At 51.6% G+C, this 26,246-nt stretch overlaps 1 protein-coding gene across 3 annotated transcripts; it reads right to left on the reverse strand.

Annotated features, from left to right (window-relative positions):
* Positions 1-164: 164 nt before the first annotated feature.
* Positions 165-25,522, reverse strand: FAM160B2 (family with sequence similarity 160 member B2). Of its 3 annotated transcripts, none has more exons than XM_030552111.1 (17): positions 25,411-25,522; positions 24,414-24,492; positions 21,387-21,556; positions 18,371-18,475; positions 16,798-16,920; positions 15,603-15,836; positions 15,221-15,417; positions 14,434-14,542; positions 13,194-13,270; positions 11,583-11,778; positions 10,598-10,767; positions 10,378-10,515; positions 5,165-5,255; positions 4,610-4,753; positions 3,658-3,798; positions 3,303-3,403; positions 165-2,950 (listed from the first exon to the last, which is right to left on the reverse strand). In XM_030552111.1, exons 1-17 carry the CDS (start codon positions 25,453-25,455, stop codon positions 2,845-2,847), a joined length of 2,226 nt encoding a protein of 741 aa, XP_030407971.1. In that variant the 5' UTR covers positions 25,456-25,522; the 3' UTR covers positions 165-2,844. The 3 variants fall into 3 exon arrangements, with proteins under 3 accessions (XP_030407971.1, XP_030407972.1, XP_030407970.1); XM_030552112.1 differs by having other exon boundaries at positions 24,414-24,489; positions 25,411-25,512; XM_030552110.1 differs by having other exon boundaries at positions 25,372-25,506.
* Positions 25,523-26,246: the final 724 nt, after the last annotated feature.

The following is a 26,246-nucleotide window of genomic DNA, read 5'->3' on the forward strand; positions in this document are numbered from 1 at the left end:
AAGTGTACTAGCACCGTTTTACAGAGAGGGAAACTGAGGACAGAGGCAGAACTGCGAGTAGAAGCCAGCTCCCTCTAATTGAGATGCTAGCTCATTAAAAATATATGGCACAACTGAAAAACATACTGTAGGAGAGGTTCGTAAAGGGAAAAGGAGCCAACTGATTCAAATTTATCAAGACATCACTTTATTGCCACAGGAAGAGTTAAGTTACTTGTACCTGGTACATATGTACAGACAAACTGCACAAATTTTACAGCTGGTTTAGTTACACACCATACATTTAAAAGTGCATAGTTCTGAAAAGAGGTGGTGCTGTAACATTTGCTAGCTCGTTGTACCCACTTACCACATGCAGTTGCCATATATACAACACCAACACCCAGATTTACCAAGCAACCACATGTACGCACCTTTTGTGCATGGTTGATAAGAGGCAACACAAGACCGAAAGCCCCTCTGTAGATAATGCAGTATAGCTAAATATGCTATAAAGAATCACTTAATGTAACATTAAATAGTGCATTGCCAAGCCAATGGTGCCCCTAAGCATCCACCCTGCACTTAATACCAATGTCAAGAATCCAGTTGTGCTGATTTGTCAGGCTTACAAGCTGCCCTGACAGTTGATCTCTAGGCACTACCATAACACCACCAAGATTGGGGCCCCACTGTGCTAGGCACTGCCCAAATTTGTATCTACTCTTGTTGGCTGACAGCTCTAGTTACCAGATACCTTTCACTGCATTGTGATGAAGTGTTTGTTACATTCTAAAGTGCACATTGGGAACAGAGTGAGATGCTGGGATTCTGCAGGGTGTGTGAATATCTATCAATAGACACACAGCCCTGTTGAATGGGTTAGTATTGCTAGTATAAAGACTATTGCTAACTTACTTCATTCCCAGAGCACTTTACAAATTCATCCTTGCTACCCAGGAAAGCAGTGGGTGAGAGCCTCAGCTGGTGTAGGTCACTAATTTCAATGATACTATGAAGCCAGACATCAGGTAAGAATCTGGCCCATTATAGGGAAACAGTGGGGAAGAGCGAGAACTCAGCTGATGCTGGCCTCCAGCCCTTCTGGCTTCTCAAGGGGCTGTTCTCCAGGATATGTGAGGGAAGCATCCTGCTCTCTAGCGGTAGCTCTGAGTTTCCTTTCACAATGGGGCAGGTTGCTTGGGAGGGTGCTCTGCAAGACTTTGCTTCACTCTGTCTAGCTAAACTAAAGCAAAACGCCCTCCCATCTCCAGGAAGACAGGGTAGAGCTGCACCTGCCTGAGGGCTGCTGTCCCATTTTCTGATCAGCCAGAGCCGAGGCACTGCGAGCGTGATGGAAGGCAGTACTGTCTCTAAAGGTTTGCTGAGGACATGGAGCAACCTTACATGTCTCTGCTGCCTGGCAGAGCCACGGTTGCTCTACTCATACCATATGGAAAGCATCAACTGGAGCCAGTTCAAAGTCAGAATGAACTCTTCCTCCAATAAAAGACTCCATGTACCTTCTGTTCCTCCTTGCCCCAGGACCCCCATCGCTAGCGAGCAAGAGCATCGGACTAAATGAAAACTTGTTTAACAGAAAGCCCCCTGACAGCAGCGCATAGGGCCCAGTGGGACTTGTCTGTCACACAGCCACATCAATCATGCCTGCCCTGCTTTGCTCAGGAACCCCAAAACCAATGGAGTAAGCCTCAGGATCTGTCTGGGAGGTAGGTCCAGTCACTTCTCTATGCCTCTCTTACAGCTTAGGGGGTGGAGGAACATGACTTACCTCAAGGCTACCCACCATCCCTACTCCTTCCCTTTTGGACTGCAGGGGAAGAGGGAAGGTTTGGGCAGTGAAGCACTAGGAGTGAGGCTGGCCACCTGCACAGCAAGGCATCATAAGTGCCATGGCTGGAGTCTGACTGCAGGCTTCTAGGTCCATATTTTATATTCAGGGTATTTTAATAGATGCTGCTGGGCCAGGTGCAGCAAAGCAACAGCTGGAGATGTTGCACTTTGATTAAAGGCCAGAAGAAGAGTGTCTTATGGCCACCCAGCTGGGGCTGGCTGGATTCCACCTGGGAATCTACCTGTCCAGAAATGAGATCTGTAGGGGGGTGGTGGTTTTGATTTAGCACCCACTTTTGCAATGTGCTGTATCCTACCTTCACCTACAGTTACCTAGAAGTCTTATTCTGGGCTCACTGCCAGGACACCAGAACAGTGCACTCCCACAGGTCCTATGTAGCAAGAGTGCAATGCAGATCTCTATTCCACAGGGCTTCAGACACTGCCCTGATCATGTATGTATCCATTCCTTTCCCTCCCCCTAGCCATAGGCACTTGGAAGAGGAGCTATAAAAATCTTGCAGAATGGATTGTGGGCGATGATTTTCTGCAAACGCTCCTGCCCACTCTGATCCTAAGAGGCAGCAGATAGAAATTGTGGAGGGCTCTCAATGCATCTAGTCTTGCTTTCTGAAGGTTGGGGGCTGTGGCAGCTAGTGCTTTCCTAGCCAGCTTTGGGAGCTGAACACTGAGCAGACCATTGGTTCTGTAATGTAGGAAGTATCAAACCTGAGTTAGATGTTGAGACTGTCTCGTGCCGTCACCCTCTGTGATGTTGCAGAGTCCTGGTTCCCTGCTGCTCGATAGGGGGGGAGTCTGGTTATCAGAACCAGGCATTCTCTGGAGGCCAGCGATACAGGAAGGTCTCAGCTAAGGTGGATGGCTGAGTGAGGAGTGGTGCTCCCTTGCCCTGAGCCATGGAGCACTAATCTTCCCATTCCAGCAGTGCATGCTGGCACTGCACTCAGATCTTCTCTCCAGGAAGCAGGTGAGGAGAGCCAGAGGCTGGACTCATGCAGGGCCCTCAGGGGTGAACTTCACAAAGGCGATGGCTGCCAGTTCCTTACAAAATTCCTCCAGCACCACCACTCCTTGGAAGAGGGTCATGTGATCGATCCTGCAAGGGAACCAAAGCAAATGCTGAGGGAGTGCTCTGCACAGGAGGGAGAAGCTGGCTCCCTTGCCTGGAGAGCAGGATGTCCCACCACCTCATCTCATGTCTATCCTAGAAAGTTTAGCACAGCATGGAGCACAAGCACTGGGCAGGCGTGTTACCAAACAACCCTGAGGCTGCTCCTGCTTAATTCCCTGCCACCCCATGTATCAAGCACACTAGAGTGGGGCCCTGTGCTGAGATGAGGGGAGTTTCCCTGGCGATTAATGTCTGCTGAGACAGATACTGTGTTCCCCTTGTTACACCTGCTGCAGGGCACCAGTTGATCTAGCCCAAGACAAGTACAAGCACTTACTGTTCTTCAGGGACCAGCCCCATTAACTGTCTCCGGACCAGCAGCAGCTTGGCTGGGAACTGAGACACCCGCTGGATTCTCTGCATCAGATCTCCAATCACCTAGGGAGGAGGTGAGAATTAGCTCCCTGCAGGTGGAGAGGTGCCCCCCACCCAGCTTTTGGGTTCAGAGCACTTCCTACATACAGCCTTGCCCTGAGTCCAGGACTCTACTCTGGACCCACTCAGCCTAGAGGTGCTGGCAGCTTCGTGCAAGGCTTTTTTGCAGTTTTCTGATCTCCCTCCCCTCAAATTGCACACTAACATCAACATGAACCCCTGTGCCCCACCAAGGACTTGGCATGGGGAGAAGTTACCCTGATGAGTACAGAGAAGAGCGTCCTGCAACCAGGAGCCAGATTCAGGTAGGGGTCCAGGAGGTATTCGTGGAGGTGCGGGTGCGGGAAGAGGGCTAGGCGGGACAACACTGATGTCATTTGTAGGTTCAGTCCATAGGGCTGCGGAATATAGACAAAATATGAGATCGCTTCCTTGAAGCGCCTTCCCAGAGGCAGTAGTTCTCAAACTTTTGGCCCCTTTCACATAGGAAGCCTATAAAAGTATGACCCCACCCCCCCTTAAATATATACAAAAAGTGGTTTTAATTTATAACACTATTATAAATGCTGGAGGCGAAGCGGGGTTTGGGGTGGAGGCTGTCAGCTCACAAACCTCCCCCCCCCCCCAAGTAATTACCTTGTGACCCTCAGTTTGAGAACCCCTGCAGTAGGGGCAGCCTGGCTTGGACTCTGCCTTTGGTTTATGTCCCCCTCATTCATTTACAAATAGGAAAATGAGACCTGAAAGGCCTGAAACTACCTTCCAGGGAGGTGGATCTCTAGTATTACAGGAGCACCCACGAACCCTAATCAGGATCAGGGCCTACGCCAAAGAGCTTACAGTCTAATTTGATGCTGATTTTTGTTCCTGTTGGCAGCTATCTGCTTTTGTAGGCCACCTGCAAGGTTACAGAAGTCACAGTAACGAAGCTCTTACAGCCAGACAGCTCTACAAAGCTGGACACAGGTATTTCCCTGTTGAGGCTCAGTTTCAATTCAATAGTTGCTTTTCCCCACACACTTGGCTGAAGCCTGAGGGTGGAATGGGGATCTAGGAGGATCAAGGATCACAGTCCTGTGTTGTGGTCACTAGCCAATACCTTTGTATCCTACAAAAGGGCTAGGTGCTCATTGGTTACGCCAAAGACAAAGCCCTGTCTCCAGCTACAGCTCCCCAATCCCCCAAACAAGGCTGCAGTTTTCAGCCTACCTGATCCAGGATCCGTGTCATACGGTCAAACAGCACCTTGAGGAAGTGGCCCTCATAAAATGCTGCTTGTGGGTCACAGGGCTCCAGAGGTTTTGGTTCCTGGGGCCAATTCCATGAGGATATGTTAGCAGAGCATTCCTGAAACTGACAGAAGAAGCATGAGGGTGATGGAGGAGGACAAAGTGCTCTCAACCCTAAAACTAGGGTGAACATGGCCACAAGCCCAAACTGCTGGGTGTGGGAGGCAGACAGGTACACTGGCAAAGAAATTGGCAATACAGTTGGCACTGTTAAAGATCAAAGATGTTTTATATCTCCACTTGGAATGGGACAGGGAAGCCCCAGGCTGAGGGGGGTGGAGGGAGAAAGACTTTGAAACCCTACTGGCCACCTTGTCTGAGCAGTGGGTACGTCCAATCTCAGCCAGGTCTGGCACAGACGGGTGGAGTGAGTTGTGTATGTCAGGTAGGATAGTCCTGATGGGAAGGGAGCTGTGACAAGGGAGTGCGGGCAGCAGAGAATTCAAAGGGTATGGGGACCCCATCCATGACCTACCAGCCTTAAGGCATCGTGCACATAGGTATCATATCCTGCCTCCTCCAGATAGGAGGAGGTCTTTGCCTCATCAGGAACCAGGCCCAGGAAACTGAAAGAGAGAAACCAACAGGAGCTGGTACTCTATGCAAATTTCCCCCTATGCTGGTGTTGCCCAGACCCAGGGGGAAGAGACAGGAGTGAGTGCAGCAGATGCAGAATGTACCTGGCCTATTGGCACTGATATTCCAACTCCTAATGTGGTCTCCTCAATACAGCACTTAGCCTGTGCGATGGCTGGAAAGTTCCTTCCTGACCCTTACTTCAGGCACCACCTTACCCCATGAAACCTACCATCAGATTACCCTTCTGTCATTCCTTGGGTTACTGCTGGTTGTGAAGCTACCCAGTGTGACGAACTGGGAATGTTCTTAATGTTTTTTCTGAATACTGTGTTGGTGCCTCAGTGTCCCCATGGCAGTTCTTAAGTATCTGGCAGAGCAAAGGGCCAGTGCACCTAAATGCCTGACACTCTGTCTCCTAGCAACTAATGGCCTGGGCCTCTCCCCTGCAAAGTTGCCAGCTGAAGGTGTTGGAGACAAAGGGATCAGGTAACCTCCTGGCCCAGGAAAAGAGCTGAGCAGAGAGGAGGGGCTGGTGGGGGTTGTTAGTCTGGAGCTGGCTGAGGGCAGACGTGGGGGTCTGGCTCACTGACCCCCAGAATGGACCCGGCCAAGGGGTCCGGTTCTCTGTACCTACAAGCTCTGTTTTAGACCCTGTTCCTGTCATCAAATAAAACCTGTTTTACTGGCTGGCTAAGAGTCATGTCTGACTGCGAAGTGGGGGTGCAGGACCCGGTGGCTTCCCCAGGACCCCACTGAGGCGGGCTCGCTGTGGGAAGCGCACGGAGGGGCAGAGGATGCTAAATGCTCCAAGGAGAGACCCAAAAGGTGAAAACGTGTAAGCTGCGTGCCCTGAACAAGTCTGCTCCATGGAAGAGGAGGCTCCCTAAAGTCCTGCCTGGCTTGGTGGGGAGCAGTTCCAGAGCATCGCCCGGTGACTCCGTGACAACTGGTAGCAGCGGCAGGACGTACTGCACCCCGTGAATGGCGCTGCTTGCAGTAAGTGACTGGGGAGCAGTAAAACAGAGGAGGGATAATGAGGACCAGGCATGCTGAAGGCTCAGAGAGGGACGGTTTCAGGGGGCAGTTAACCTCTGGGAGTGTGTGACCAGCGAGAAGGACTATTGGAGTAACAGGGTCCCCCTGAGGACTGCAGCGAGCAGTCTCGGGGGCGGAGGAGCTTGCCGCTCGACCCTGGGAGAAGGATTTTTGCAGTAACAGGGTTCCCCTGGGGATTGCAGGAGCAGTCCCGGGGCGGAGGAGTCTGCAGCTCGACCCTGGCAAAGAGGTGATCACGAGAAGGGCTGGCACATCAGGGATTCTTCCTGGAAACCATGGGGGAGCCAAGAGCACACAGGCCTGTGAGTCCAGAGCCACTTGGGAACGGTGAAGTGATGGCCTATCACCATCTCCTTAAGAAGGACATTGTGATCCTGTGCACAAAGAGAGGGTTACGCATGGGGAAATTCACCAAGGCACAGTTAATCGTGCAGTTGAAGGAGAAGCACCGCTCTGAGGAGCAGATTCCTGGCCCAGATGGGGCTACAAGAGGATCTGAGAGCAGCTGGAGCATCAACCAGGCATCCCCGGGAGTCTGGTCCCAAATCAGACGAGGGTCTTCACGATTGGGTTCCCCATCAGGAGATTGGAGACGGATGGGATGGGAGCAGAGCCCGAGAGAGCGAGAGGACCGTGAGAGAGAGCAAGAGCCCAAGGAAAAGCTGCAGGAGAAGCAGCAGCAGCATGGACTGGCGATGGTGGAGTAGAGAGACATAGGGGGCTGCCCAGGGGTCAGTGGGCAAACATGCCTGGGGTGGCAAGACCCTGGGACAGAGAGAACTGTGGTGGTGCAGCCGCAAATGCTGAGGGGCTGTGGGACCTGGTGAAGGTCCCTGGGGTGAAGCCCCTCGCCCTGCCTATGGCCCAGATCCCTGTGCAGACGCAGGAGGGGTCGGGCTGGCTGGTAGTTGGGGTTCTCCAGGATATCGGCTGGGAGGCCCTGTTGGGAGGTGACTGTCTCCCCTTGGGACAGGATCCAGGCCCCGCTCCTGTAACAGCCGAGGGTTTGAATTCAAATCCAGGGAACCAATTGGCTAGAATGGAAATGGTCAGTGAAAATGCAAATGACCTGGCTGGCAGGTGGGAGGGGCTGCTGGGCTCAGGACACCTGCCTACCTGTAACCAGCCCCTGGGGCTGAGTGGGAAGGAGAGATGCTCCCCGCCCCCCTGCACACCAGAGAGGGGGCTCACGCTGGCTCTGATGCTGTGACCAGAGCAGAGAGCTCGCTGCCTGTCCCCACTGGGACAGCAAGGGCAGCGCTGAGCACGGGGGAGAGCTGAGACCCTAACTGAGTGGGAGGACACCCAGGCAGGGCAGGTCAGCTGCCAAACAGGTTTGCCTGGTCCAGGTGTGCTGCTGGGAAGTGATTACACAGCAGGGAGGGAGCTACCAGGGACAGGGCTCAGGGGGGCTGTGACCCCAGGCCCAGCCAGCGAGAGGGAACAGGTCCCACTCCCTGCCCCAGCTGCTGAATCCCAGACCGAGCTGCAGAAGGATCCCTCCTTGGAGAAGCTGAGGGAACTTGCTGGCCACAGTGCTGCAAACTCCCTTGGGGAAGGCTGCAGGGACAGAGTCCTGCAGGAGGAGGGATTCCTGTACCGGAAATGGGCTCCCCAAGGGGAAGCAGAACTGGGGGGAATCGGGAGACAGCTGGTGGTGCCCCAGGAATCCACAGGGTTCTTCCCTTTCGAGCTGCTGGATGGGAGGAGAGTGAGGGGACCCCTGAACCTGAAGAGGGAGGATTAGATGAAGAAGGGGGAAGACCCCCGGGGGGATCTCTTCCCTGAGGTAGGAGATAATCTCCCCATCAGGTGTTCCCCGTTCAAAGTCACTGGAAAAGCAGCCCAAAACCTGAAAAAAGAGGTCAGGAACACGCTGGCTTTAAATGGGATCCAGCTGTTTTACAGCCCATGGGCCTCATCCGTGGGGCTGATCCCCAAGGGAGAAGGATAAGCTGGTTTTATGGGGGCTATCAGAAGTTTAAAGCCATCACAGTGTCCGATGCCGACCCCATGCCTAGGCCTGGGGAGATTCTAGACAAGCTCAGGGGGATGGAGAACTTGGCCCTGGCAGACACTGATAACATGTGCATCTTTAGCCAGACCTGGGAGGAACAGGTGTCCCAGGTGAAGAGGGGGCTGGGCTGCCTCAAGGAGGTGGGACTGACGGTAAAAGCTGGGAAGTGTAAGGTGGGAACAGCAAAGGTGTTGTGTCTGGGCCACAAAGTGGGAAGTGGCTGCCCAAGCCCAGAGCTGGCAAAGGCCAAGATGGGGGCTCTTAACCAAGAGAGCCCGAATCACAGACCAGAGGGCTGGAAAAAGACCCAATCCCAGCTTAAACCCCAGGGGTATTGGGGTGGCAAAGGGTGTGGGCTGCATAAACCTTCCCACATGCGGCCTGCAAGGGCCATCAAGCACACCCGACCTAAGGGAGGGCGTAAGACTGGACTGTCCTGGTGTAACTCAGACCAAGGAATGGGAGAGATGCTGGGGCATCCATGGGAAAGTTGGTGGGTTCGAACTTCCCCAGGTCACTGGCTGAAGTGACCTGGCTCAGTTCGGTCTCGAAAGGGGGAGAGATGTGACGAACTGGGAATGTTCTTAATCTTTTTTCTGAATACTGTGTTGGTGCCTCAGTGTCCCCATGGCAGTTCTTAAGTATCTGGCAGAGCAAAGGGCCAGTGCACCTAAATGCCTGACACTCTGTCTCCTAGCAACTAATGGCCTGGGCCTCTCCCCTGCAAAGTTGCCAGCTGAAGGTGTTGGAGACAAAGGGATCAGGTAACCTCCTGGCCCGGGAAAGGAGCTGAGCAGAGAGGAGGGGCTGGTGGGGGTTGTTAGTCTGGAGCTGGCTGAGGGCAGACGTGGGGGTCTGGCTCACTGCCCCCCAGAATGGACCCGGCCAAGGGGTCCGGTTCTCTGTACCTACAAGCTCTGTTTTAGACCCTGTTCCTGTCATCAAATAAAACCTGTTTTACTGGCTGGCTAAGAGTCATGTCTGACTGCGAAGTGGGGATGCAGGACCCGGTGGCTTCCCCAGGACCCCACTGAGGCGGGCTCGCTGTGGGAAGCGCACGGAGGGGCAGAGGATGCTAAATGCTCCAAGGAGAGACCCAAAAGGTGAAAACGTGTAAGCTGCTTGCCCTGAACAAGTCTGCTCCATGGAAGAGGAGGCTCCCTAAAGTCCTGCCTGGCTTGGTGGGGAGCAGTTCCAGAGCATCGCCCGGTGACTCCGTGACACCCAGCCACGGGCTTTGAAGCTATGATGAACTGCGCAGGCTAGGTAAGATGTTCCAGGCTTACTAGTGGGGCTGGATAGCCAATGCCCATTAGCTTTAGGCTAGTGAAAGCTGGAGGGCTGGGCTCCTGGTAAAAATGTACCAGAAAAACACTGTCTGGAGATGGGATGCCCAGCAATGAGCAAGTGTGGGGTCTTCCTTTGCAGTTCAAAGTTATAGCCCAATTTATGTGAGCCAGAGGCTTAGATGGGCCCCTGGAATGGCTACCAATATGGGAAAGGACCTAGGAGACAGAGCTCTAGCCTGTTATGGAACGCTTCTGGGTAGGGCAGGATGCAAGCTGACCCAAACTCAGGGAGTTGGGTTTGCCAGAAGTTTTGGTATTTTTGAACTTGCTTTCATTCTAAACAGCAAAATTGGGTGTTCCTGAAATGAACTATGAAATTGGCATTCAGAGGCTAGCATTTTCACTGAGCTGCTGTGTGGCAGGGATTCTACCGGATCTCAGCCCAGGCATGTTCCCTGGAGCAGGGAGCCTACCAGTCCACAGAGCCCTTGCTGGAGCAGGGGCTCCCAGAGTGGGGAGTCACCTGGTTCTCACAGCCTGCGCTGCCAGGGCTGCTCTCTGGAATTGCACTGGGTTCTTCTCTACCTTGCCCTTTATGCATCTGAGTTCCCCAAAGCCACCCCACCCTTCTGGCTGGCTCGAAGCCATGAGCTAGCCTGCAGAGGGGAGGCAAAGATGTGCTGGACATTGGGTGCATGGTCTATCATTCGTGATTCTTTGCCCCCACAGCCCAAGGGAAAACCCTACCTGAGAACAATCTCATTCACGTCTGTCTTCTCATTAGGCCTGGCAGGCCCCCGGGGGGAGGATGGCATTGGCTTTTTACATGCCCGGAATCCTGTATTTGGAAATTCATCAGTGAAATAGGGATCTTCCTCCAGCTCCCTGCAAGGCCAGGAACAGGCATTACATTGCAGCCCCAGCTTGTGCCCACCAGGTTCTGCGCTTCCCATTTCTGTCCACTTACAGTGTGTCCTCGTAATGCTCCTGCTCGTGGGTGCTCCGCTCCTCCTGCCCCGGCTGGCTGCGCAGGATGTAGCTCCGTTCCTCCAGGTTTCTCAGCACTAGACTGTATACAATGTGCTCATGGGGTTTCCGGAGCAGCTCCTCAAATAGCCTCAGGGTAGCAAGACTGATCTACAGGGGCAGAATCGTGGGTCAGTTGTGGGACAAGTCTTTAAAACTCCCCTGAAAAGCATTCACCACTAAAACACAGCAAGGAAGCCCAGCATTCCCCCAGGGCCATCTCAGACCATAATCCCTTCCAGGGTTGATGCATGGAGTTCCCAACCAGTTAGCTGTGGGAAGGTCTTGCAGAGGAGACCTTAAAAACAAGGGATCCTGTCTGCATAGTGAGGACATTAAAGATTTCATAGCATGGCTGACAGGAGCAGGGGTTTGACCCAGCATTCTGCTGTTGTACAGCATGCAATATGCAGGGGGGCTGAACCCCCAGAGGTGGCTGCATTCCAGTGGTGCTGTAAATCCAGAGTGTTTGAAGTGGTTTGGGATCCTTCTAGATGAGTGATACTGCATCTGTTATTAATATCCCAAAGCACTTTATAAATTCTGCAGGGATCACTTCATCCAGCACTGAGATGGAGCCACCACACAGCAACACTGCCTGACTGCTGAGGGCCGAGACTGAAAAATCCTGTATCTGACAAACTGCCTGGGGAATTTAAGGAGACTGAATACAATGACCTGGCCTGGAACTACGGCAGGACCCCTAAACTCCTACCAGGGTGCCAGAGCATCACTAGTGATCTCAAGGGAGCAGGGCCTTAGGTCTGGATATGGTCCAAAAGGAAGAGCAGCTTCCCCCCTTGAAATTCCAAGATGGAGGTTAGCCAGTAAAAGCTGAGTCTGGGGTCCCACCGGAGAGGGAAGAGGAGGGAGGCAGAACCATGGGAGGCTGCAGGTGGCAGTTCTGCATGCAGACAGAGCCTCACCTCATCAGACAGGTGGTTGCAGTGCTCTATCAGTTGAAAGCGCAGGAGGTGCTGCTGTGGGGAGTTAGTGATGGCTTCTGGCTGCCTCTCTGTGCCCAGCAGGAATGTCACCAGTTCCCGGAGCAGGGCAGGAGCACTGATCTGCCTCACCACAGCCGTCAGCATTGCCGTAGAGGTGAGGATGCCAAGTTCAGACCTGCCAAATAATGGCGGAGGGAAAGTAATTACTGTTGCTCATCTCCATGCAGCTGTTCAGAGGACACATGCAGCTCAGTGAGCTGTGCGCTCTAAAGGAAACATCTCCACCCAAGGACCTCTAGGGACTTTACAAATAAAGCTTTATACCCACCCACCCTCCCTCCCCCTGTGGTGGGCCAGTGGCATCGTCCCCTTTGATGGATGGGAAAACCAAGGCACGGAGACAGGAAATGACAGAGCCAGGAACAGAACCCAGGACTCGGCCCGCGCTCCTCATTTTTTGCTCTGACCCTAAGATGTCACTGCCTTTGGGACACTAAGAGCAATGTGAAAATAATGCAGAGTGATATCTGGAAAGCCACCTATTCCAGCTCATGAAGAGAAAGTCTCTCTCTAGAGATGCGTATGGGCCACTGCAGTGGATGGAGGGTGCATGAAAAAGGTCAAGGCAATACCAAAGCCAGAGGCTAGACTGGGCAGTTCAGGTGTAATGAGTTTGGAAGTTTACTATGCAGGGACAAGAGTCCAAAATAATACTGAAGGCCTGGAAATGCACAGCCAAACATGAAACACCATCTTGTCAGGGGACAGCTCTGGTCCTCCCTTTGGAGGGGCCCTGAGCAGCGGCACTGGCTCTGTGAGCTACAGGAGAAGGTTCAGAACTGACCACTGGCCTCAGCACTACCCTATCTTAGGGTGGATAAAAAGGCACATCGCTTTGAATGACAGCTAAAGGCATTAGAAAACTGTGCCAAAACCACTCCCTGCATCAGAGGAGATCTGATTCTGCCCTTAGTCCATTTTATTTTACACCCCTGCCTCGTCTCCAGGATGCTCAGATGTTCCCGCCTTTTCCCCTATTGAACTTTCTCTGCTTCCCAGACTCAAATTCCCCAGCTTGGCAGACCAGGTTAGAATCCTTCTGGTGGAATGTTCCATTCTGCCAGCAGGGGTTTCACTTTTACACTGAAGTGTAGGAAGAGGATTTTAAGACAGATTAACTTCCATAAAAGTTTGGAAGGGACGCATGTGGCTGGGGAGCTGCCTCCTTGCGGGAGTGCTATGCATCCCTCTTATCTACATACCTGCCATCCCAGGATTGCAAAGCACTTTTCCAATGGGAATTATTTGAGCCTCACCAGCCTGAATGTAGCATTAACTCCATTCTACAGATGGGGAAACTGAGGACCAAAGCAGTGACTCATTTAACACCAGCTGCTGCCATAGCCAGAAACAGAACTGCAGTCCTGAGTCCCAAATCCCTACTTTCACCACAGAACTAACCCACTTCCCTCCCTCTCATGCCTGGTGTGGGTGCCAGACCAGCTCAGTCCCCCCGCCCCACACACAGTTTACACAGGAAGCTAGTGAACAGCTGGTTGGCCCCTCAACCTGTGTGACACATGTACTCACATCTGCAAGAGCTGTGGCTGCAAAATCCCCTGGAAGAGCTTTTCACCAATGGTCTCTGTTACAGCATCTGCAACTACCTGATGGTCACAAATAGAGAGTCACTAACGAGCTACCAGCTGCCTGATATTCCTACGACTCCCCTAGTTCCTTCCTGCATGACAAGATCAGAGACTCTGCTGCTCCTTAAAGTTTCTACCGGTGTGGTGGGGTCACTGACATATATGGGGAGTGACTGTCACGTCACTGTTCCTTGGCCAGGGCTGAAAACATGCTATGTGGTTCTTGCACACAGAGACTCTGGAACCAAGTGACCCAAGCACTCCTATTAAAGGAAAGCATTTCCTGGTAGCTAGAAGATGGAGCCAGAACATGCTGGAGTCTTCTTAAATGTGCTCAACACAAACCACTAGACTGGGGTCATCCAGGATGGCTCCTACCCTTTAACACAAAATAATCCTGTTGTGACCTTAGCAAGTGCATGTTGTCATCTTGCAGCTGTGTGTGGCAATGATGCATCATGGTGATCTTCACAATATCACACAAGGATTGCAATTTCATCATATTCTGATGCAGTTTCACAGAGATCTTCAGCTGTCTGGCAAGCTGGACTCACAGACAGGCCTGATGAAATTGAAGCTGTCCTAACACACTTCAGGACACATGGCAAACCCAAAATCCAAGCCACAAAAGTCAGGATGTAATAGTCCAGGAGCCACTGGAGTTGGTGGATCTCAAAAAGGCACCATAGGTTATCTTCTCCAAGGAGAATTTTAGCCATAAGACAAGACACAGTTTGGTTCCCAGTGGCCTATCTACCATCACATCAGTGGCTCATAAGTCCATCAGTAGTGGCCTAATGAGGTTGTCTACTAAGTACAGGAGGAAAACAGGTGGTCTGGCCTGAGTTCTAGCAGAGATATGAGCAAGGCTGGCTTACGCTGCAGCAGTCTAACTCCACTGCCAGCAGCTCATCAGGTAAAAGGTACAAGATGTTTAGCTGTAGGTGGGATGAGTAACTCAGCCAGTTTCCAATCCACTCTTGTAAATCAGTGGCTCTTTGGCTGTGCCTGAAACAGCATCTATGGTTGGGCTAAGATGACGTGATTCCTTAAATATCAGGCTCCCCGCATGTTTAAATGTATATTTGTCTTGCTCTAGAGACTTGCACCCTCTGGGGCAGAGGAGATAGGAATGCACATCTAAGACAATAAACAGTGGGGAGGAGTCACTTGTTTCTTACCGGGTGGGCCCCTCTCACGAGGTGATCACAGTAATCTAACCAGCTAAAGAAAGCATCCAGGCTCCCCTTTCCTGGGAAGGAGGCCTCATCAGCAGAGTTATTCTGCAACCTGCAAAGAGATCAATGCGGGTGAAGGACACTGTAGGAATCAACTCCAAAACATCATCCAAGGCTATGGCACATTTTGGGGAGAGGAGGGGAGAGAGAGAAGAGTCTCCTCTCTGGAGTGACAGGAGCAAAGAAAGCTGCTAGTTCTCTCAACGTCCTCACTTGGCCCATACGGCATAGAACACCAGAGACGGAAAAGACCCGAGAGAGCAACAAGGCCAGCAGTTCTCATCCGGGGTCATGACCCACCAGGGGTGGTGGTGGTGACCACCCTGCTCTTCCCATATTGCTAAGTGGGAAGGGGGCCCCTGTAGGGAAGAGGTTGAGGACCTCTGCTAGGCTGTATCCCCTGAGCCAGGGCAGATACCACACTGTCGCTATTCTCCAGGGACTTACCCACTCCCAGCTTGAGCCATCCCATAGTCCCCCTTGGAGAGGATACCACAGCCTAGCAGGCCTCACTATGTACCCACACCTGCAAGGTGCTCAATCCTGCCAAGGTCCATGGGAGCTGGGGTACAGCTCCTGCAGAACAGATCTCACTAGTCTTCTCTGGGCCCAATACTTCCAGGGAGAAGGCCAAGAGTGAAAGCTGGTAGGGTCGTTTCCTTGCAGTGAGGCTGGGAATGGATTTACCCCAGGCTCTCATTATCTTCCTACTGACCCATCAACTTCCTACCTCCAGCTGACTCTCTCTAGGGAGAGGATATCTGCAGGATCGGCTGAAGTAGGGACGGCATTGTACAGGTCACACAGGTGATCAGTCACCAGACAGCAAAGGGCGCTGTTCTGTACCAGGTATGTGGCAGCTGCCTGCTGAGCGACACTTATGAGCAGCAGCAAGTTTTCCTGAGCTTTTAGTGCAACCCTGCTCTTCTGCCAGAGAGAGAGAGAGAGACACACACGTTACCACAGCACCAAGCCTGTTTATTCCCCTCCCCAGCTCAAGGGTTAATGGAACACCAAGGTTGATGCTAACCTGCTCCATCCCACTGATAGGCAAGATCATTCCCTACTCGCCGCCTGGCACCCTTCTGCTTTTCCCCACCCCATGTCAGTACCTGGCTCTTGCACAAGTTGATTAAGGAAGTGATCAGATTGTTTTCCTTTCTTAGAGGAGAGGAGCTGGAGACAGAATTCTTTGGTTTTCCAGCCAGGCTAGCACAGGGGGCGTCACCCATGGAACACTCTCTGTCGTGCTCAGGAGATGCAGTCAGGGCTCCGTTGGTAGCCAAGCTCTCTCTCTGGCTGCTGCCAGCATCTCCCTGTGGGCTCACAGTTAGAAGATTCTTTCCCTTGAGAATAAAGAGACAGGAGAGAGAGCAGTTAGCGTCACAGCAATAGCGCTTCCAGCATTGACACAAACGGGACTGATCCCAGGTACAGACAGCGAATACTCAGAAAGCTAGATAGGTGCAATATATATCTGAACATACCTAGATATCTATATACTGCAAAAACACCTAGAAATGCTCAGCTAAGCAGATAAAACAACACAGCACATTTCAACAGAGGATCTCATAACCCTTTGCAAACATTAATTCTCACAACTCCCCGATGCGCTGTACGGAAGTAACTATTATCCCCATTTCACAGATGGGGGAGTACAAAGAGGTGAAGAGCTATGTTTAAAGGTCACACAAGTCCAGAGTGATGCTAAGAAGAGAGCTCAGGAATCCCAGATCCTAGTCCTCCGCTCTAAACTGCCTGATCAATGACTATGTGACCTTGTAGTCACAGAACAGGTACAGCAGTGACAAAGCAAGCTTCACACGTCCCACCAAGCCATCTGGGAGAGATGCATTATTCCCCTACGGGGAAAGGGGTGCTGAGCATCCATGACCCATGGTCTCTTCGTTAATACTACCAATCCAGGGGCCAATTAGTGCCAACCTATGGCTATTTTCATGGCACAAACACCAGTTCCCTGGGAACTGGACTGAGATTGACCAAATTCGCTTCACCCAGGGGCCCCCAAAACAGCTGTCAGATGGGAACAATCTATGTCACCACCAGCACTGGATTAGACACTTTGCATAATTTTAAAGAAGCCAGCAGGATTTCAGGTGCAGAAGAGCTCAGCGTCATCCCTGAGCATGCAGCACTGAGGCAATGTCTGTGATATATGGAGGTGAGATTCGACAGCTTGCTATGCTGTGGAAATTGCCTGTTATTCAGACCACCGTGCAATCATACCCTAGAAAATCAGCCCTGTAAGGAAGGGATGGCATACAGGTGCCAGTGGAGGCTCCTTACCTCCAGGATGTATGTGAGCAGAGCTGGATCCTGCTTGATCTTTGCACACAGAACAGCAGCAAACTGTACCTCTTCCTTCTCAGTCGCAGAGCCTAGCACATTGCTGCCGAACTGAAGGAGCTTCTGTGGAAGGACAAAGGGCAGTCAGCCTTCACAGTGATAAAAGAGGAGTTAGGACTGAGCTTATACAGTGCTGAAAGGGGTTTGCTCGCATCAGGGACGGGCATTCTGGTAGAACTGATAAATGAAATTGTTTTTAATTGTTCACTTTATTAATGTAACTTCTGTTCACCATTCACTACACTTGCCTACACTGTAACTTCTGTTCCATATTGTAATTCAAACCCCATTTTAAAACGCTCACTTCATTTTGTAAAAACTTCCTCCAACCTTCATTTTTGCAAACCCTGCTGTAATCTTATTAGTTTAGTTTAGATGTGTGAATGAGGTATGTATGAATGACGGAATCAATCTCCAGCCCCAGCCCCAGCCTGTCCTGATGAGATAAAGTTCAAATACCAACGGCTGAAGACCTAGACAACAGCCCTAAACAAAGTAAGAAGCATCCACTCTAAAAAGAAAAGGAAGATCAAAGCCAGGTTCAAGGCTGAAAGTCACGCCTGCAATTGATGGGTGATCAGTCTAAACCCAGAGGCAGCGTGACACAGCAAGACCTATAGACTTTGAATCCAAACTAAAAGCCTATAAAAAAGAAGGGTAAGATGAGAGACTCTGGGTAACATTCTGCTGCCAACATGGAAGAACATCGGTGCCTGCCCAACAGAGATCCAGCTCGGCCTTGTGCCCGGCTTTCCTGGCCAGTTAGCTGCCACAAGCTACGAACCCAAGCTGCAAAATCAAGCCATGAACTTAAGCTATCTTCAGGACTGGTAACTATGCAGCAGCTGCAGAACACCTGATGAATGTGTGTGTGTGTGTGTGTATAGGTATTATTAGGTATAATGTGAATGTGTGTGTGTGTGTGTATAGGTATTAGGTATAATATGTGTGTGTGTGTAAGAATTAAGATATTAGTTATTAGTCATAAATCAAATTATCATAATAAATGTGGCATCTTTGTCTTGTCCCCTTTAATAAGATCCTGCTTGTTTTTACTGGTCTAATATAATTGGTATAACATTCTTCCTTCCTTACTAGAAGCTGCTGGACACACTTTCCAGGAATATGTACCCATATCAGTCATACAGCCACCGATGTACAAAAGAGCAGGCAATAGCCCCCATTGAGGCAAAGTAACATTAGAGCAAAGTATTCAGCATTGCCCTGAACCCTGTATAGTGATTTACAACACTATCAATTGGGCATCAGAACAGTCATATTTTATACCTACTCTGCACTGGTGTAACATAGCACCAGGTACATAGCACTGGGGAACGGGGCTCCCCATGGGGTCTATGTTAACATCACCGCTCATCAGAAACTTAGGCCGTCAGAGCACTAAGTGAGGAAAGGTACGACGAGCGCTGCAAGGAGCACACTTTACATTGCCTGCAGTAAGACAGCTCAGAAAGTGGCTTTGACAAGCCAAAGAGAAAGCAGAAACAGCGCTCACCTGAACAGGTCTGTGCACATTCAGATAGTGCAACAGTGGATGCTGCACCTGTCCCAGGACTCTGCTGAAGAAGAGGAACACCTGCTGCCTCATGCCTGGAGGATACTGAGAGCAAAGGAGAGAGAGCGAAGTAAATGGGCAGTTAAGTAATATTCCCCTTCAGTGCCACAGGAAACATGACACGAAGTGTCTGAGCCAATCATTATGCCACAGATAGATAGTGAATGTATGTAACATGGCAGAGGTAAGAGCTGCAAACATCTAGCCATACACACCCTATATACTGCAGCTAGTGCAGAAGGCTAAAACACTACAAGGGTTTTCAAGTTTACATGGACTGGGAAATTCCAAGAACAGAGGGTTTTGAAGCTCTTGGAAAACACGATCCAGTTTATTATTGATTTTATCTCCTTTCTATCATCAGATAATCTGGTAAGGCTACACTGTCCTTGCTTCACGCAGCCATCAAGAAAGCGTGAAAGATATAAACTGGAGCCCAGCTGAACTGTGAGAAAATTAAAGGGAATGCTCTGGGATAATGTTAAGACAAACACTGAGGTTTAGTTACAAATAGCTTTTCCCAAATGCAGTGTGAATATACCTTTTCACAACCCAAATGTAAGCGAGAACTGGTTTGGTTTAGGAAGTAAATATTTCCCTGCAGCACTGGTAAAACAACCATTTGAGCATGGAACAACTGACTGGAAACAGCAGTGAAATTGACCAGACTTATATCACTATCCCAGCTCCACACGATGCATAACAATACCCTAACGGCAGAAATAAATAATGGTTTGCCCTTCTAATGTGCCTTTTAAGACTCTCACAGTGCTTCAAAAACATTAATTAATTCTCTTGGTAAGTATTTATATTGCTTAATGAACTTCACTTTAATAAATTAAGCTTCTCAGCTGCCCTGTGGTGAAAAAAATCAATTAGATTATATTTCCATTTTCAAAAGGTTTGTTATTCGTAAGTCCTATAACATGATGAAATGGAAAGAAACAAGCAAGGATGAATCATAGCAGAGATAAAGGGTAGATGGTACTGAATGCAACTGATTTTTATAAACACACAATAAAGACTAATATTTCCAGTTACTGTTTCCTTGTTTTTGTGTTAGGGGGAAAAAGACTATTTACAGCACAATAAGCCAAGGTATTATTAGTAACACAGGCTAGTATGGTTATAATTTTTAGCTTTTGAGATTTACTCTGATAAAGTTCTTTTAAAAACACTTCTTTCCTGCAAATCAAAGGATTGATCCTGCAACCCTCAATCATGGAGTCAATGAGACTACTCACCTGAGTAAACACTGCTCACATCAGCAAAGGTTGTAGCATATGGGGAAAAGATTCAAAAGTGCTTAAGTGGTTTAGGAGCCCAAGTCCCATTTCCAAGTGATTCAGGTGCTTAGGAGCCTATAGATATCATGTCTACACGACAAGTGCCACAGTGCGGCAGCTATGCCACTGTTGTGCTGTAGTGTAAACACCTGCTACAATGACAGAAGCACAGTAGTAAATCCAACTCCTCAAGAGGCAGTAGCTAGATCAGAAAAATTCTTCAACCTAGTGGTGTCTTACCTACATCTTACCTGGGGTGTGAATTTTTCACACTGCTGAGCGACGTAGCAAGGTTGACTTAAGTTTTAGATGTAGACCAAGCCTTAGGTTAGATCTTCACTAGAATCACTGCAGCTGAACTGCAGCAGCACTTCAGTGTGGACACTGACTACAGCAATGAGAGGGGTTCTCCCATCCCTGTAGTTAGTCCACCTCCCTGAGAGGCAGTAGCTAGGTCAATGGAAAAATTCTTCCATCAACCTAGTGCTGTACACTCCAGGGGTTAACTACATCACTCGAGGGTGTAGATTTTTCACACCCCTGAGCGACGTCGCAGGGTCAACCTAACTTTTTAGTGTAGACCTGGCCTTAGTCTCGCTAAGTCAATGGGATGTAGGCTCCTAAGGCGCTGTCTAGCCTAGAATTTGAAAGGCGTTATCTGACATGTATTAACCGTGCAGTGTAGACAAGGCCATGGGCCTAATAGGCTGCTTACAACTTCCAAGTCCTAGTCTAGCCTAAGTGGCTTCTGAAACTGGGACTTCAGACTCCTAAATCATGAATATGCTTTGAAAAATTTTACCCTGATCTCTGTTCCATAAAATTATACTTCTTTGCTGTGAACAAGTCAGACTTTATAGTCACTGAAATCAACAGTTCCACGACTAGGACAATGAATGGTGTTTGTCTTGGGCAGGGGTGGGCAAACTTTTTGATCCGAGGGCTGTATCGGGTTTTGTAAATGGTATGGTTAGGGGAGGGGGTCATGGCCTGGCCCCCACCTCCTATCTGCCCCCCCACCGGACTCCTGCCCCATCCAACCCCCTATTCCCTGACAGCCCCTCTGGGACCCCTGCCCCATCCACATACCTCCAATCCCTGTCCCCTGACTGCCCCCACCACCCCATCCAATTCCTCCTCTCATTTCTGACTGCCCTCTCGGGACCCCTGCCCCATCCAACCACCCCTTCTCCCTGCTCCCTGACTGCCCCCTGCCACCCCATCCAATCCCCCCTCCTTCCTAACTGCCCCCGAGACCCTTGCCCCCATTCAACCCTGTTTCCCCCTGACCACCACCCCGAACTTCCCTGCCCTCTATCCACCCCTCTTGCTCCCTCCCCCCTTACCGCACTGCCTGGAGCACCGGTGGCTGGCGGCGCTACAGCTGGGCCACCCTGCTGCCACCACCACCACACAGCACAGAGCATCGGGTTAGGCCAGACCCGCTCTGCAGCTGCGCTGCCCCAGGAGCTCACTGCCCAGAGCACTGCTCCAGCGGTGGGGAAAGCTGAGGCTGCGGGGAAGGGGGAACAGCAGGGGAGGGACCAGGGGCTTGTCTCCCAGGTCAGGAGCTCGGGGGCCGCGCAGGATGCTCCCATGGGCCATAGTTTGTCCATCCCCGGTCTTGGGCTTGTGCATGGCTGACTTGGTGAGTAACACAGTGTACACACCTCTGCTTTCCCCAGAGTGCTAAGGGTCTCCAAGATTTTGTGCTGCAGCAGATATTCCAGACAAGGCCCTGTCTCCCCTGCTGGATGCTGCTTCTCCTCATACACCAGAATGTCCAGCATCTGTTTCAGGCGCCAGGGGATATCGGTCTCCTTAACTGGGGTGTTTTCATCTAAAGAGAAGGAATATATAAATCCCAATCAAAACACGTTACATGCTGGGTAAAACAGGCATTAAGGCTTTAGCTCCGTTTGACTATCAAATTTATACCAAAGCATCTTCATATCCGCCCCCCCGCCTCCTCCCCCCATAACTCTGAGATGGAACATGGCAGCTCTTTTAATACTGCACAGCATATCTTGGGACTGACATGGTTACAACAACACAGCAATGCTATATAGTTTGGGACAGGAAATGAATAGCAAGCATATCCAACAGAAGCTGTAAGGGAAGTCAGGGCCGCCCGGGGGGGGGCAAGAGGGGCAATTTGCCCCAGGCTCCGCAGGGGCCCCCACGAGAGTTTTTCGGGGCCCCTGGAACGGGGTCCTTCACTTGCTCGGGGGCCCCAGAAAACTCTTGTGGGGCCGGACCCCGGAGCTTCTTCAGCTCCCGGTCTTCGCTGGCAGGGGAGTCCTTCCGCTCCGGGGCGGAAGGACCCCCCACCATCGCATTACCGCCGAAGCGGGACCTGCCGCCGAAGTGCAACCCAGTCTTCGGCGGTAATTCGGTGGCGGGGGGCCCTTCCGTTCAGGGACCTGCCGCTGAAGTGCCCCGAAGACCCGTGGCGGGGGCCCCCTGCCACCGAATTACCGCCGAAGAGTGGGCTGCACTTCGGCGGCGGGTCCCGCTTCGGCGGTAATTCGCCGGCGGGGGGCCCCCACCGCAGGTCTTCGGGGCACTTCAGCGGCGGGTCCCAGAATGGAAGGGCCCCCCGCCACCAAACAGGGCCGGCTCTAGACATTTCGTCGCGTGGGGGGCCCCCTGCCACTTGCCGGTCCCACGGCTCCGGTAGACCTCCCGCAGGCATGGCTGCGGAGGGTCCGCTGGTCCCGCAGCTCCAGTGGACCTCCTGCAGGCGTGCCTGCGGATGCTCCACCGGAGCCACGGGACCAGCGGACCCTCCACAGGCACGCCTGCGGGAGGTCCACCAGAGCCGCCTGCCACCGATGGCCCCAGGAATCCTCTGGGCAGCGCTGAGGGAAGTAGTCAGAATGTAATTACCCACAAAGCAATTTAGTCAAGACCCTGGAGCCAACATCCTTACACTTGTAAAAACATCATGGGATTGTCACAAGTGGCCAGGACTTCAGTTTTACGTCTCAGCTGGAAACCAGCACCTCTGTGCTGGGGAACGGGTTTGGTACTGTGTCAATGTGAAGTCAATGGAGCTTCACGTTAGCGCAGGGATATGCCCAAGCAGCTCAGCTTGCAGGATTAAGGCCACAGCTCATGAGAGCCTGGGCAGCACAGTCACAGGCCTTACACTAACCAAGACCCAAATGAAACAAACCCTGAGAAAAAAATCAGGCAAAGCCAATCCTTTATTCATAATTTCTACTGCAGGCATCAGGACACTGTTCCATGCCACACAGGAGTGATCTTTTAGAAAGATTTTCTCTACATTCTAAGACACAGTGAAAGACTCCAAAATGGTGAATTTAAAACCTTCCCCTCCCTGCAACAGAAAAACAAGTGGGTGTTTTCTTTTCGGGGACTGGTAGAACCCAGAGGAAGTTAACAAAAACAAAATTTAAAAAATTCATCATGCCTCTCAATCAGAGATTTTTTAAACTAAGTTTGAGCTTCGGGGGAACATTATTAATAGGTATAAAACCACAAAAAAAAACAAACCCAAAAACAACCAGTTCCTTTAATCCTAGACCTAGGTATTTAAAAAAAAAAAATCTGAAAATTCTATTTTCCAGAGGTAATTTTAAAACATATATCCTACCAACCTCTCCTCTTTGGCTTCCAAGTTGTAATTTTCATTTTGATATTTATTTCTGCAGCACCCCAAGCAACTAGGATGCTGATTTAAAAATTATCATCTCTATAACAGAACTCTTGATGGACCATTAGCAATAGTGACACTAAGCAGCAATGTTATAATAGAACAACAACACTGACCTAGGCAAGAGCAAAGGTCAACGTTTCTCAAACTTGCGAGTCTAAGGTTAAGCTCATAAATCTATACTTCGATATTTAAATAAAGTTAGGGGCTTAAGGCCTTCTTAACACACCACAACTGTACCAGTATAACCGTGCCTCTAACTGTAAAGCAATACAACTCCCTCTAGTGTGGATGCAGTTACACTGGTAGGGACTAAGCTATACTGGGATAAGCACTTTATACCAGTATAACTGTATGCACACTTAAGGCTGCAGCAGTTACAAAACACACCTAGTACAAAAACTCTGTGTAGATCAGACCTAATTTAGCATCAAGGATAAGAAATGTTGGCCATAGCATTTAGTGCAGGAGCAGGCCAGCCATTCTCAGAATGTTGAGAGAGGATCTCTGAGCAACAGAGACTGGTTATTATAAGGCTCTGGCCCGGAGTATCAGATATCTACAAATGTCCGGGGACATGACCACCCCGTGGTTCTTCTGGTGGGAAGAAGTAATGCCTGTATGCCATACACAGAGCAGCGTGTAGACATTTTAATGGTTGCAGGCAACATTTCTCCTGGCAGAGTTTTTATTCGCAGGCCTTTCATTATCACTCACAGGAAGAGGATAATAGAGTTATTAACATTTTGCTCTACTCTTTTGCCAAGGCTCTCAAAGCATTTTGACCACGTTAATGAATTAACCCCAACAAATGGCCAACTATGTCTGGTTCTCTCCCTTTTACAGCGAGGGAAACTGAGGCACTGCACAGTTAAAGGATTTCTCCAAAGTCTCATGGCGCATCAGCTGGCAGAGCTGAGAAGACAACCCAGAAGTTCTAACTTGCAAAGTCCCCACCCTCCCCAGAGCTGGGAATAGAACCCAGGAGCCTGAACTCCCAGCCTCGCCCACCACCTACCTGTGGTCTCTAGGTAGTAGTGAGTGAGCCCTTTCCAGTGGTCGGTGAATGCCTCCAGCAGGTCAATGCTGGGCTCCTGCTGCAGAGAGGAGGGCACGGGCATTAGTAGATAGATAGAGCCCTTTGGGAAGGGCACTGTTCATATCCACCCACAGGCCCTACTCACAGGAAGGTCTCCCCCCTTCTGACCCCCCATTCCCATAGCATCCTGCTCCCTGGGAACCCCTGTCCCAATAGGCATGGGGTTAGGAGAGGAGCCCCCAAAGCAGAGTGCCCTAGGACCCTCTCCTGACCCCAACCCCATATCTCCTGGGACACCTCTCTGTCCCCCCTCCTCTCCCCAAGCCCTCAATTCTCCCCTTCCCAAGAGCACCAATTTCCTGAACCCAATAGCACCCTGGGGCCCATCCTGGGTACCCTGTAGGATGCCCCCGCCTCCCCAGCCTTAGTCCCCCATGGGCCTCATCTCCTGACACCCAATGACACCCTTGGGGGCCCAATCCAGATCCTATGTCTAGGTTCTTGGAAGACCCCTCAGTTCCCTGGGCTGCCCCATCTCAGGACCCAATGACACCCCAGGGGGTGGGGGTCCATCCTGGGTGCTCACCCCAGTACCCTGGCCCCAGGAGTTGCCCTCCAACCCCAATTCTCTAGGCTCCCCTCATCCCCTGACCCCAACAACACCTGGGGGGGGTCAATTCTGGGCACCTCCCAACCCTGGAGGGACCCCTCCCCCAGCCCCTGGGACCCCCTGATCCCGAAGACATCTGTGGGTCAATTCTGGACGCCCCCCAACCCTGACCCCTGGAGGCACCCCCAGCCCCCTGGGAGTCCCCAGCCCCCGACCACAACGACACCTGGAGGTCAATCCCGGGCGCCCCCCCAGCCCTAACCCGGGAGACGCCCCCCGCAGCCCCTCCCCGTGCCCTGCTCTCCCCCGGGCCCCACCCCCGAGCACCTCGCTCCCTGGCGGAGCCGCCCCCGGCCGGGCCCTCACCGTCTCCACCGCCTGCTGCAGGAAGGCGCCCAGGCGGCTGAACATGGCGGCGCCGGCCCGGCCCGGCCCGCCGGGGGATCCCGGCCACCGACGGGGGCACCCGGCCCGAGCAGACGGAAGCCCGGGCTCCACCCGGCGGCCTGTGCGAGAGGGCGGGGCGGGCTCCAGGCGCAGGGAGAGGAGGGCGGGGCAGACCAAAACGGCAGGAGCTGGGGGCGGGGAAAGGGCCTATGGGGAAGCTTGGGGAAGGGGCCGGGGTGTATGGGGACCTGGGGGTGCTGGAGTCAGAAGGGCATGGGGAATCTGGGGGTGGGGGTCAGGGGGCATAGGGGAGCTGGGCTGGGGATCAGGGGCCTATGGAGGAGCTGGGGATGGGGATCTTGGGAAAGGGGTCTGGGGGTTATGGGGGAGCTGGGGATGGGAATCGGGGGCATGGGGGAGCTTGGGAAACGGGTCAGGAGGCTATGGGATCTGGGGGTGGGGATCAGGGTGCTGGGGTCAGGAGGGCATGGGGGAGCTGGGGGTGGGATCAAGGGGCTATGGGGGATCTGGGGTCGGGCATATGGAGGAGGTTGGGAAAGGGGTCAGGGGGCTCTGGGGGTAGGGATCTGGGGTCAGGAGGGCATGGGGGATCAGGGCTGGGGGTCGGGGGTATTGGGGAGCTGGGGGAGGGAATCAGGGGTAGGAGGATATGTGGGAGCTGGGGGAAGGAGTCAGGAGGACATAGGAAGACCCCCCACCCCTTATTTTAAGATGTATTGAAAATGCATTAAAACTGATAAGTACCATTTTAAACATTCAACGTCTGCTTGTGCCAATTGCATTGTATGCCAGAG

The sequence above is a fragment of the Gopherus evgoodei genome, chromosome 2, assembly GCF_007399415.2.
Source record: "Gopherus evgoodei ecotype Sinaloan lineage chromosome 2, rGopEvg1_v1.p, whole genome shotgun sequence".
Lineage (NCBI taxonomy): Eukaryota > Metazoa > Chordata > Testudines > Testudinidae > Gopherus > Gopherus evgoodei.